The sequence below is a fragment of the Rhinoderma darwinii genome, chromosome 12 (genome assembly GCF_050947455.1).
Source record: "Rhinoderma darwinii isolate aRhiDar2 chromosome 12, aRhiDar2.hap1, whole genome shotgun sequence".
Taxonomy (NCBI): domain Eukaryota; kingdom Metazoa; phylum Chordata; class Amphibia; order Anura; family Rhinodermatidae; genus Rhinoderma; species Rhinoderma darwinii.
Genome location: NC_134698.1, coordinates 23370600 through 23383118, shown reverse-complemented (window position 1 = coordinate 23383118; position 12519 = coordinate 23370600). Strand labels below are relative to the sequence as shown.

The 12519-nt window shown below is 44.0% G+C and overlaps 1 protein-coding gene across 5 annotated transcripts; it reads left to right on the top strand.

The window, feature by feature from the left end:
• The first annotated feature begins 5224 nt into the window (after nucleotides 1–5224).
• LOC142664675 (mitotic checkpoint serine/threonine-protein kinase BUB1 beta-like) lies at nucleotides 5225–10691 on the top strand. Of its 5 annotated transcripts, none has more exons than XM_075843899.1 (4): nucleotides 5225–5309; nucleotides 7939–8084; nucleotides 9424–9483; nucleotides 10442–10691. In XM_075843899.1, exons 1-4 carry the CDS (start codon nucleotides 5280–5282, stop codon nucleotides 10602–10604), a joined length of 399 nt encoding a protein of 132 aa, XP_075700014.1. In that variant the 5' UTR covers nucleotides 5225–5279; the 3' UTR covers nucleotides 10605–10691. The 5 variants fall into 5 exon arrangements, with proteins under 5 accessions (XP_075700014.1, XP_075700017.1, XP_075700016.1 ...); XM_075843902.1 differs by lacking the exon at nucleotides 5225–5309 and adding an exon at nucleotides 5330–5477 and having other exon boundaries at nucleotides 7942–8084; XM_075843901.1 differs by lacking the exon at nucleotides 5225–5309 and adding an exon at nucleotides 5330–5477.
• Nucleotides 10692–12519: the final 1828 nt, after the last annotated feature.

The window sequence follows — 12519 nt, the reverse complement described above, 5'->3', positions numbered from 1 at the left end:
GGTAGAGAGGAGAGAGCAATGTTCTGCAGATCTCTATTTCAGTGGGAGGCGGATGCCTCTTTTTACCGCTAGCTGATTTTTTCAACTAGCGGGCAAAAGAAGCGTCCTGCCCGATCTGAAGTGAATGGGAGTAGGAATCTTTTGGTTGACGGCAGGAATAATTCTGCGTCCGATTTTGCAGCGGGAGCCACCAAGCAAAATCCACCGTGTGAACATGGTCTTAGTGACCCCTTTGCGGTGCAACTTACTCGGCAGCAGCGGCAGTAAAATGGAAGAAACTAGACACCCAAAATAAAAAGTTAGGCCCGCTGTGTTTTACCATAGATAAGTTAGGCCCCCTGTGTTTTACCATAGATAAGTTAGGCCCCTTGTGTTTTACCATAGATAAGTTAGGCCCCTGTGTTTTACCATAGATAAGTTAGGTCCCTGTGTTTTACCATAGATAAGTTAGGTCCCCTGTGTTTTACCATAGATAAGTTAGGCCCCCTGTGTTTTACCATAGATAAGTTAGGCCCCCTGTGTTTTACCATAGATAAGTTAGGCCCCCTGTGTTTTACCATAGATAAGTTAGGCCCCTGTGTTTTACCATAGATAAGTTAGGCCCCCTGTGTTTTACCATAGATAAATTAGGCCCCTGTGTTTTACCATAGATAAGTTAGGCCGCCTATGTTTTACCATAGATAAGTTAGGCCCCTGTGTTTTACCATAGATAAGTTAGGCCCCCTGTGTTTTACCATAGATAAGTTAGGCCCCCTGTGTTTTACCATAGATAAGTTAGCCCCCTGTGTTTTACCATAGATAAGTTAGGCCCCTGTGTTTTACCATAGATAAGTTAGGCCCCTGTGTTTTACCATAGATAAGTTAGGCCCCCTTTGCACCAATAAAAAGAAAACTCACCTTACCCTGATGGGCCCTGTAACAGATTTTTAGTCTCTAAATGACGGAATAATGAAACACAAAGTATATTAGAAAGTTGTAGAAATGCTTACTGTATACTGAATAAACTTTAACCCCTTAAGTACACGGCCAATTTGAGTTTTTTCATTTTATCCTTTTCCTTTCCTGCCTTCCAAAAGCCATAACTTTTTTTATATTTTTTCGTCGACGCAGCCTTATGAGGGCTTGTGTTTTGCGGGACAAGTTGTAGTTTTTCATGGCGCCATTTATTCTACAGCATAATATACTGGGAAGCTGAATCAAAAATTATTTGTGATGTGAAATAGGCAAAAAAACAGCAATTACGCCATTTTTTGGGGGGTTTTGTTTTAACGGCGTCCATCAGGCGGTAAAAAAAACGACATGTCTACCTTATTCTACAGGTTGATACGATTACGGCGATACCACATTGTTATGTTTTGTTTTATGTTTTACCACTTTTAGAAAAAATAAAATTATTTGCCTAAGGGCAGATACAGACGGATGTTGCGTTTTTGCGTGCGCAAACAACACAGCGTTTTGCGCGCGCAAAAAACATTTGACAGCTGCGTGTGTCATCCGTGTATGATGCGCGGCTGCGTGATTTTCGCGCAGCCGCCATCATAGAGATGAGGCTAGTCGACGCCCGTCACTGTCCGAGGTGCTGAAAGAGCTAACTGATCGGCAGTAACTCTTTCAGCACCCTCGACAGTGAATGCCGAACACAATATACAGCAACCTGTTTGTAGTGGCAGGAAAGTGGTGAAGGGAAAGTGAGCCCTAATCTACCCACCGCACTGTCCCTGTCTACTTGCAACGACCCGCCCTAGGCGACGGGGTACAACTGGGCGGCGGTCCCTACGCTGTCTAAGTGCACGGGAGAACAAACAGGGAACACGCAAGGGAAGGGGCAGTAGCCACGGAACGCCGCGAGGAAACGGAGCGGTGAATGAGTAGTCAGGACCAGGATGAAGTGGAGTATACCAAAGTGAGCACGGAGAAGGAAGCAAGCCAGGGGCAAAGCAAAGCAGGTTAAGCGGAACTGCAGCAAGGCAGAAGCACGGCAGAAGCAGGCTGGAGCAAGCAGCAGTGAGGCCAGGAATCCAGAAGAATTACAAGCACTGAGGAAGAGAGCACGGCAGGTAATAAAGGACAGGGGGCGGAGCTAACTCCGACTGACCAGGCCGCGATAGGCTCTCCCACTCCTGAGCCTGCCACCCTGGTTGGTGGGAGATGGTGTCAGTCGAACAGGTCTGGCCTTAGGTGTGGATTGATTAATCACAGGAGTATACCTAGACGTAGTACCTGGCAGATCCCTAACAGTACTCCCCCTTTTATGAGGGGCCACCGGACCCTTACTAAGAGGACCCGGTTTAGTAGGGAAGAGAAGGTGGAACCTCCTGATCAATACCCCAGCATGAACATCACGGGCAGGTACCCAAGTCCTCTCCTCCGGCCCGTATCCTCTCCAATGGACCAGGTACTGGAGGGAGCCCTGGACCATCCTACTGTCCATAATCTTGGCCACCTCGAATTCCACCCCCTCAGGGGTGAGAACGGGAACAGGAGGTTTCCTCGAGGGGGACCAGGACGGGGAGCAGCGTTTAAGGAGGGAGGCATGGAAGACGTCATGTATGCGAAAGGATTGGGGCAGCTCCAGAAAAAACATTTATGATCACACGTGGGGTATAGCCGTACTCGGGAGAAATTGCTTTACAAATGTTGGGGTGCATTTTCTCCTTTATCCTTTGTGAAATTGAAAAAATGCACAATTTTAGTGGAAGAAATGTTGATATTCATTTTCACGGCCTAATTCTAATAAATCCTGCAAAAGACTTGTGGGGTCTAAATGCCCACTATATCCCTAGATAGATTCTTTAAGTGGTGTAATTTCCACTTTTGGGGGGTCTCCACTGTTTTGGCCTCTCAGGGGCTTTGCAAATGCGACATGGCACCCAAAAACCATTTCAGCTAAATTTGAACTCCAAAAGCCAAATAGCGCTCCTTCCCTTCTGAGCCTTGCTGTGGGTCCAAACAGCAGTTTATTACCACATATGGCATATTTCCGTAATCGGGAGAAATTCTTTACAAATGTTGGGGTGCTTTTTCTCCTTTATTCCTTGTAAAAATTAAAAATGGCTACCTTTTTTCAGAAAAAAAGTAGATTTTTACCTTTACAGAATAATTCCAATGAATTCAGCAAAACAACTGTGGGGTCAAAATGCTAACTTTACTCCCCTAGAAAAATTCCTTGATGAGTGTAGTTTCCAAAATGGGGTCACTTTCCGGGGGTTTCCACTATTTTGTTCCCTCCAGTGCATTGCAAACGCGACACTGCACTGAAAACTATTCCAGCAAAATCAGAATTTCAAAATCCAAATGTTGCTCCTTCCCTTCTGAGTCCTGCTGTGGGTCCAAACAGCAGTTTATTACCACATATGGGATATTGCTATAATCGGGAGAAATTGCTTTACATATGTTGGGGTGTTTTTTCTCTTTTATTCCTTGCAAAAATTAACAATTTCTAAGTTTTTTCAGAAAAAAGTAGATTTTCATCTTCACATACTAATTCAAATAAATTTAGCAAAAAAACTGTGGGTTCAAAATGCTAACTATACCCCTAGATAATTTCCGTGAGGGGTGTAGTTTCCAAAATGAGGTCACTTTTGGGGGTCTTTATTGTTTTGGCCCCACAAGACCTCTTCAAACCTGACATGCTGCCTAAAATATATGCAAAAAAAAAAAGGAGGCCCCAAAATCCACTAGGTGCTCCTTTGCTTCTGAGGCCGGTGTTTCAGTAAATTAGCGTACATGGGCCACATGTGGGATATTTCTAAACTGCAGAATCTGGGCAATAAATAATAAGTTACATTTCTCGGGTAAAACCTTCTGTGGTATAGAAAAAAAAAGTATTGCAAATGAATTTTGTAAAAAAAAAATGAAATGTGTAACTTTCACCTCTACTTTGCTTTAATTCCTGTGAAACGCCTAAAGGGTTAAAAAACTTTCTGAATGCTGTTTTGAATACTTTGAGGGGTGCCGTTTTCAAAATGGGGTTATTTATGGGGACTATCTAATATATAAGGCCCTCAAAGCCACTTCTCAACTGAACTGGTCCTTTTTAAAAATCGCCTTTTGACATTTTCTTGAAAATATGAGAAATTGCTGCTAAAGTTCTAAGCCTTGAAACGTCCTAGAAAAATAATAGAATGTTCAAAAAACGATGCAAACATAAAGTAGACATATGGGAAATGTTAACTAGTAACTATTTTGTGTGGTATTACTATCTGTTTTAAAAGTAGATACATTTAAATTTAGAAAAATGCAAATTTTTGCAAATTTTCTCAATCTTGGTGTTTTTTAGAAATAAATATTGAATTTATCGACCAAATTTTTTCCCTAACATAAAGTACAACATGTCACGAGAAAACAATCTCAGAATCGCTTGGATAGGTAAAAGCATTCCGGAGTTATTACCACATAAAGGCTCAGTCCTGCAGGGGTTAAAAAAAATTGATATCTGTTGTGCATAATAATTAGCATTTTGAGTTTTTTACTTCTAAAAAAAAAAATCTGTTATCATTAGGAGATTTGTTCAATAAAATTTGCATTATACTCCAACGGTTGATGGCGTGAAGATTATACTGACCGTCATTTGCATCGACTATTTCGTAAAATCAGCGAAAAATAACATTTGCATAATAATTTGGAACGCGGTGTAAATAAAAATCACTGTTGTTATCTACATTACAGCGCCGATCACATTATGTAGAATATAGGGCACTTATAATGGGGTGACAGAGCTGCGGTCATGTGACCTTATGTCTAAAGGTCTTTTTGCAGGACAAATACAATGCTGTTTCGTCGCGTTTTTTGCCGCAATTCGCTGCAAATAGTGCCAAAAACGACATTGTACTTTGGGTGGCTATGGGCCCCCTGGGAGTCTCGGGCCCCGGGCGGCCATCCAAAACACCCTATGATGATCCGCCATGGGGCATGGACACCCATCCCTAAAAATCTGCAAAGGTGTCCATAGGCCATTGAAATGAATGGGTCCGTAATAACGGATGAAAAATACGGACGTGTGCATGGGGCCGCGCCGTATTATTTAGGCCACACGGTCTTGGAAGTCGTTTTCCAGCGTTGGCTGTAGTCACATGCTCAGTGTACCTAAAATGCACCACCAAATTAGCTAAACCATTCGGCTGCTTCCATTACTAAAGATCGGGCCCATGCATAAAAGTGTCAAATATGAAGGAATTATTTCATCCTACAGGAAAACTGACATAATCATTCCTCTCCAGGGAACTCCATGGAACAGCGCGCGCCGCCGAACAGCTAAACGAAAGACTACATCTCCCAAGATGCTTTTGTGCTTCCTTTACAATCACGTGGTATGTTTTAGCAAATCATCTCAAGGTACTCGAGAAGACAGCTGCGGTGGGCAGGCGCGTCACGTGACAGGTCTCGTAGTAGACCAATCAGACAACAGTTACTTTATTTCAAATCTGGTTTGTGTAGCGGCGTAGACTCCTTGAGCTGCGGAGATAACTGCACGGGCGGTGAGTGACGTGATGTGCCGGTGGAATATATCGCTAGTGATGGAGGGCAGCTCGTGGTGTGCGCCGCCCCCCGCTGGACCCTGTAGCGGCGCTGCCACAGTTTGCCCTCCATGTCGTAGATTATGTGCACTGTAACCTGGGGGGAGGGTTTATAAGCAATATGTGAGTAGGCGTTATCAGTACTTATACAACGGAGTGTATATAATGTATAATTGCCTTTCAATTCTCTACCAATGGGCTGATCTTGGGAGACAGTGACTTTGGGGAGGGGCGTTGTGGAGGGTATACACCGTGTGTGGTATATATGTGTGTATATCCTTATCTCTGCGATGGGCACATGTGCATTTTTAAGAACAGGCTTATTTTATTCGCGGAGGCGCGGGGTCATGGGCACAGCTTTGGCTGTAGCACATTTTTTCTAATCTACAACATTTATAACCGTTGCATCTGCACGTCCCCAGCAGACTGGCCTAAAATGTAAGGCTAAATTCACACTTTCGTTGTATAATCTCTTAGGCCCCATGCACACGAACGTATTTTTGTCCACCCGTAAATACGGGTCCTTGGTCACACGTATGCGACCCGTATTGCACCCGTATTTCCGGGCACGTTTTCTCTGCAAAATTGCGCTGCGCTAATCGGCAGCCCCTTCTCTCTATCAGTGCAGAATAGAGAGAAGGGACAGCCCTTACCGTAATAAAAGTAAAAGAAATTCATAACCCCTCTCTTCACATCCAGCCCGACCTCCCTGGATGACGCGGCAGTCCATGTGACCGCTGCAACCAGTGATTGGCCTGTGATTGGCTGTAACGTCATCCCAGGAGGCCGGACTTGAGGAAGAAGCAGGGAGTTCTGGGTAAATATGAATGTCTTTTTTTTTTTTTTTTTTTTTACAGCTTTATCTATATTTGATCGGTAGTTTCTGTCCCGGGTGCTGAGAGTTACTGCTGATCGTTTAACGCTTTCAGCACCCTGGACAGTGACTATTTACTGTTGTCGCCTAGCAACGCTCCTGTAATTACGGGTGCACACACGTAGTCACCCGTAATTACGGGAGCCCCATAGACTCCTATGGGCTGCCCGTGCCGTAATTACGGCCTGAAATAGGACATGTTCTATAATTTTTCAACGGCCCGACACCTTCCCGTAAGCATACGGGGAGGTACACGTGGCCAATAGAAGTCCATGGGCCCATAAAAACGTGCCGTAATTTCTCTATTCAAAAAAATGGATGTGTAATGGATGGTTCTTTATCACTGGTGTCAATGTAAGGGCCTGTTCACATCACCGTTCGCTTTCTGTTCCGGGGTTCCGTCTGTGGTTTCCATCGGGTGAACCCCGCAACGGAAATTGAAAGTGAAACCACAGCTTCCGTTTCAAACTCCACAAACATCCCCAAAAAAAAATCACAACTGACACACAATTGCTACGTGTGGGGCCATTGCATTCACAGCCGTCTACAGAGATGAATTAATTTCAGTTCATTGGATATCAGTTCCTTGGTATTCTGCACATGGACACTGGACCAATGAGCTAACACCTTACCTCTCTCCCGTAGCGGACAGTCTCCCTCGACAGGCGCAATCTTCTCTCTCCCTCTCTCTCCCTCTCTCTCTCTCCCTCTCTCTCTCTCTCCCTCTCTCTCCTCCCCCCCTCTCTCTCTATCTCTCCCTCTCTCTCTCCTCCCCCCCTCTCTCTCTCTCTCCTCCCCCCCTCTCTCTCTCCCCCCCTCTCTCTCTCCCCCCTCTCTCTCTCCTCCCCTCTCTCTCCCCCCCTCTCTCTCTCTCCCTCCCCCTCTCTCTCTCTCTCTCCCTCCCCCTTTCTCTCTCTCTCCTCCCCCCCTCTCTCTCCTCCCCCCTCTCTCTCTCTCTCTCTCCTCCCCCCCTCTCTCTCTCTCTCTCCTCCCCCCTCTCTCTCTCTCTCTCTCTCTCCTCTCTCTTTCTCCTCCCCCCCTCTCTCTCTTTCTCCCCCCCCTCTCTCTCTTTCTCTTTCTCCTATAGTCATTCAGTTATGTGTACAAATGAAAGGAATAGGTGCAGCCACGTGACCATGGGGATACTAAAATTAGCTGAAGAAATTTAGTGTTACTCAGTGGCCACTAAAATCTATCGGCCATCATGTAATACATGCTCATCCCCAGTATTTCACAGCGAGCTTCTCAGCTTTAGTCTTTGTAAACATCTGCGTTGGTGTTTCGGTTTTCAAAGCGTTCAGGATCCGTCACACCGCAAATACCAACATGCCTGACAGACCCCATTGACTTACAGTGAGTTCCGCCAAGGTGTCTTTTTTTGATAGGAGGATATAGTGCAGCATGCTGCACCGTTTTCCCTGTCAAATTTTACGGAATCTGCGACAGCGGCCCTGAATGATGCCTCCGATGCAGATGTATCATAGGGAAGATATTGGTCATTGCTGATATACCTGTTATCTTTACAATATTTTGTATCCGTTTGTACAGCAGAGTATGGCACAGGACGGAGATGAGTGGGAACTCAGTAAGGAAAATGTTCAACCTCTTCGACATGGGAGGGATATGTCGACTCTGCAGGAGGTTCTCTCCCAGCAAGTCCATGCCAACCATAATGCCATCCTGCAAAGGAAACAGTGAGTAATTCACTAAACAGACAATAACTACTACATCAGGAGAGTCCAAGGAGGAGTCATTACCGTGTATACACCTGTATATTGTATCAGCATGTTACAAACCGTTCCTCCAGTTACTTCTCCACTGGCAATAAATATGTATGTTCTGGGGAGGGTAAAATAACATGAGTTAGGCTATGTTCACACTTCAATAATTTATTTTCCGGTTCTCCGTGACAACCCGGATAGCATAGTAAACCGTAAAATCTGATGGACCCATCGTGAGTTAATTGGATCTATCCGGATCCTTTGCAAAACGGATTCATCATTTCCATCATCGTTCACATAAAATGTAAGCCATGATACTAGTGTCAAGTCCGAATTTCAGGGTAGCTTCCTTCTCCCTGTTATTCCACACCGAATAACCACCTCTGTATATTGAAAGCTGAAGGCATGCCTGGAAAGAAGTAAACCAGCCAAAGAGATGTTGGTACACAGCTTTCCTCAGATAGGACAGGAAGCGAACTAACTTTATTCAGAACAAAGAAACACAGGAAAAGACACATGCTCCCTCACTAGGGATGTGGGAGTGCCCAAGCCCCCACCGGCTTCTCAGCTGCAAGTTCTTCTGTACACTCTTCTTGCATTCCAGGGGGCGGTGTCTTCCATAGGTGTGTCCGTCATGAACAAAGAACTTGTTATATATATATCAGTATATTACACAAAGAACTGAAATGTATATACATATGTGTGAGGATAATATTTTTGCAAACAATATACATGGTAATGATCCCTGACACTAGTGTGAACATACTCAAGTCCGCATGTGACTTACCCACGTGCTCTGAGTGACATGTAAGGCCTTGTAGTCCCACAACGGCTGTAGTGTCACCGGTTGGAGACCTCCGCCTTAGAGCTCCTGTAGAATCTCCGTACCGAAAGTCTGCAGCGTTTTACGCAAGATAAGTTGAAATGCTGCAAATTGAGAATCTGCGCCGCGGGTCAATTTCTGCAGCATTTATGCAACATGTGCGGGAGCTGTAAGTGCCTATTCACCAGAATGTTCCTCGGCCATGTGCTTAGGTGCCATGGGCTCCTCCGTTTAAAAATTTACTAACAAAACTAAAATGGTCACAAATGCAACAAAAAAAAAATTGTTTCCATCTGAAGCCGTCTTACAACGAGATCCTCCACGTCTTTGTAGTATATGATTATATAGGGGGATCAGTGGATGAAGGATCTATAGTGACATGAAATAAGCGCCTAAAAAAGCTGAGATGTGTAACCAATATTTGTATTGCCAAAACATGGAGGGATAATGTTTTGGTTCTTTATTCATTTAGTTCTTTTTTTTTTTAAGGGCCTTTGAATTGGAACTTCACTTTTACACTGGAGATGATCCTTTGGATGTTTGGGACCGGTATGTCAATTGTTGATGGACTCTTCTATAACAGTAATGATATTTAGGTTGGCTAATAGTTTTTTGGTGCATTGTAAGTGAGCACAGGATAGATGGGGTGCTTGTATGGAGAGAAGTTTTTATTTTGTTTCATTTCAATTTTACAGAAAAAAAATCACCTAAAAGAAAGTTGTTTTCATTGACCGTCATATTGCACTTATTTGTATGAGGTCGAGTTACAAGAGTCATTACTAAGCATATGGGGATTATGGAAGAAGGATAAAGGAGGGGGTTTACAGCATGACTTGGTGGAGCAGCCATGGGGGATGAAATCCTGTAAAGCATAATCATTACATTGCTGTCCTTATTTGAGAATATTGTGGCCCCTCTGTGGGGACTGCTTTTTCTGTCAAGAATGTCATAATCTTTAAACCTTTGATTTGTGAATGGGTAGGACGGAGCTCCAGAAAAGTGCCATTTTTTTTATTTTTTTTTAGAAGACTTCATAGATAAGTGACCTGGAAAAGGTTTTATGCATCTGTTTTATGCCGAGAAAGTGGAAACCATTACCCTAAACCCATGTGAGCAGGACTTCTCAAACTCCATCATATGATCCTTTTCTTAACTGCTGACTGGCTAAGAGGGATCATGTGATCACATAACCAGGAAGTTCTTGCTTTTCAGTCCCTCTTATTGGCACTTTGGGTGTTTAGTGGAGGTCATTGTGCCCACTAGTATAACTCTATCATTTTTTTTATTTTATTCATAGAGGTTTTCATTTTAAAGTGGTTGTACAGGATAAGGAAATCATGGCTGCTCAACATGGCGCTGAGCTGCAGTACCACACACAACCTGTGGGCGGCTGTAGCAGTGTTTTTTGGAAGAAAGCCGCCATGTTTTTATGATCCTGTGCAATCCCTGTGCTAGCTATCGGATTGTTAAAAACCGTTCTCATACTTGAACTTATTCTATGTTGTAGGTATATAAAATGGGCAGAACAAGCATATCCCCAGGGAGGTAAAGAGAGCAACTTGTCTCCACTGCTAGAGAGAGCGGTCAGGATATTCCACCAAGAGCAGAAGTATTATGGAGATCTGCGCTATCTCAATATTTGCCTCAAGTTTGTAAGTTCAGCAAAATAATTTCTCATTTTCTTTGTAAGGCTATGTTGACACCATGTAATCCATTTAACGGCATATGTGCAATTGGATTAAATTACAGTGAATTAACATGGATGCACATCAATTTCCATCGCTTTTTAAGCATATCAGTTTTTCTTTGTTCTATAAAAAAGACCCCCCCCCCCCCCACACACACACCAGCAAAGCAAAACCGAAAACAGATGCTGTTTCACAAATTCCTAATGTGTGAATATAGCCTAATAGAATACACCTTTTATGTAAAAAAAAATATATTATATTTTTACAGGTTAGTGGTTACCTGGAGTTAAATAAAAAAAAAAAAAAAAAGTTGCAAGCTGTAATCCTCAATCCTTCATTCACTTTCACACCCCTGATATTCACTTTTTTTTTTTTTTTTCATGTCCCTCCCAGGATTACATGCTGGATGTTGAGGTCTGATTCCAGGATGCTGCAGCATTCACTATCTCATGTATCAGCACAGGTTCATTTCTGTACTGCTTTCTCTTTCTACAGCTCATGAGGGATCTCTTCTCCCTTGTGCTGACCAGCACTGATGCTGAGGAGGTTGATTTTCCCCCTACCTTCCCCAGCAGACTCTGCCGTGGGTTCTTTTATATACTGATTTACAGCCTGTGTGCTTCACTCCCTGCAGACTGCCATGTGTGCTCTTTATTTTCACCCTATACGAACAGCCTGTGTGATCTGCCCTTCCTGGATACTTTCCTCACTCTCTACACTCTGATCTGCCATGTACAACCTTCTTCTCCTCCTCCTCCCTACTGTTATATCTAACACTAAGAAAAGTGAGGGTGTAGAGCAAAGAAAGCAGGTGTCAGCACCCGTCCGCAATAACTTTTGCCTTACTGCGCTGGGTTTATAGGTTTGAATCCGACCAAGGACAACATTTGCATGGAGTTTGTATGTTCTTCCCGTGTTTGCGTGGGTTTCCTCCAGGCACTCCCGTTTCCTCCCACACTTCAAAATCATTAGGCTTATTTGGAATGTAGATTGTAAGCTCCAATGAGGACCGGGACCGATGTGAGTGATTACTATATACAACACTGTAGAATAAGTTGGCGCTATACAAATGAATAAAATACATGAATAAGCAGCAGGACAACCAGCTATGTAAAGGAGTTAAACAGACTCTACAGCAGCAAAATGGTAGGGTTTTTAACGGACTCTTTTGAGAGTTGTTTAATTTTGCATCTAGGAAGCAAATCAATTATAAAATTTCATTGCAAAGGTGTCCAAAGCCTTTAATTGAAAGCCTAGATCAGAATTCCGTGTTTATTCGGGCATATGGATGTCATTGAGATGGGACTCCCGGTCAGGCCCCTCCACTAGGAGCCAGAGCAGAGAGCCACTGCACAGAGCGGTTTTGTGCAAGTGACATTGCCCAAATAAGTACTCTAGCCCTGGGTAAGCTCCTGACGTAAAGAGAACCTGTCACCTGCCCATACAGGTGCAGCATGTAATGGGAAGGGGTGCGCAAACTCTGGGGCACTTTACATTTTTTTCCTTTCCTCCTCTGTTATTTAGATATTGGTACCATTTATATTTAAATAACCCCCTGAATGGTCAATGGGGCGTGTATTTGGCAAGGGGGCGTGTAACGTTGCCGCTACGGACCGTGCCACAGCAAGAGCTGGAGTGAGGATAGAGCGCGCGTACATGTGTGCGTGCATGCACACTTTCACACTCTCTCTTAAAGTTCTCGCCAGACAAACGACAAGACTGATCTCTTGTCTGCCGTGAGCGAGTGTGCTTAGCACGGAGCTGCGTGCGTGCGCTCGCACACTCCTCTCTCCAGCTCTTGCTATGGCACTGTCCGTAGCTGATTGGACAGTGTCACAGCGATGTTACACGCCCCCTTGCCAATTACACACCCAATTGACAGTTCAGGGGGTTATTT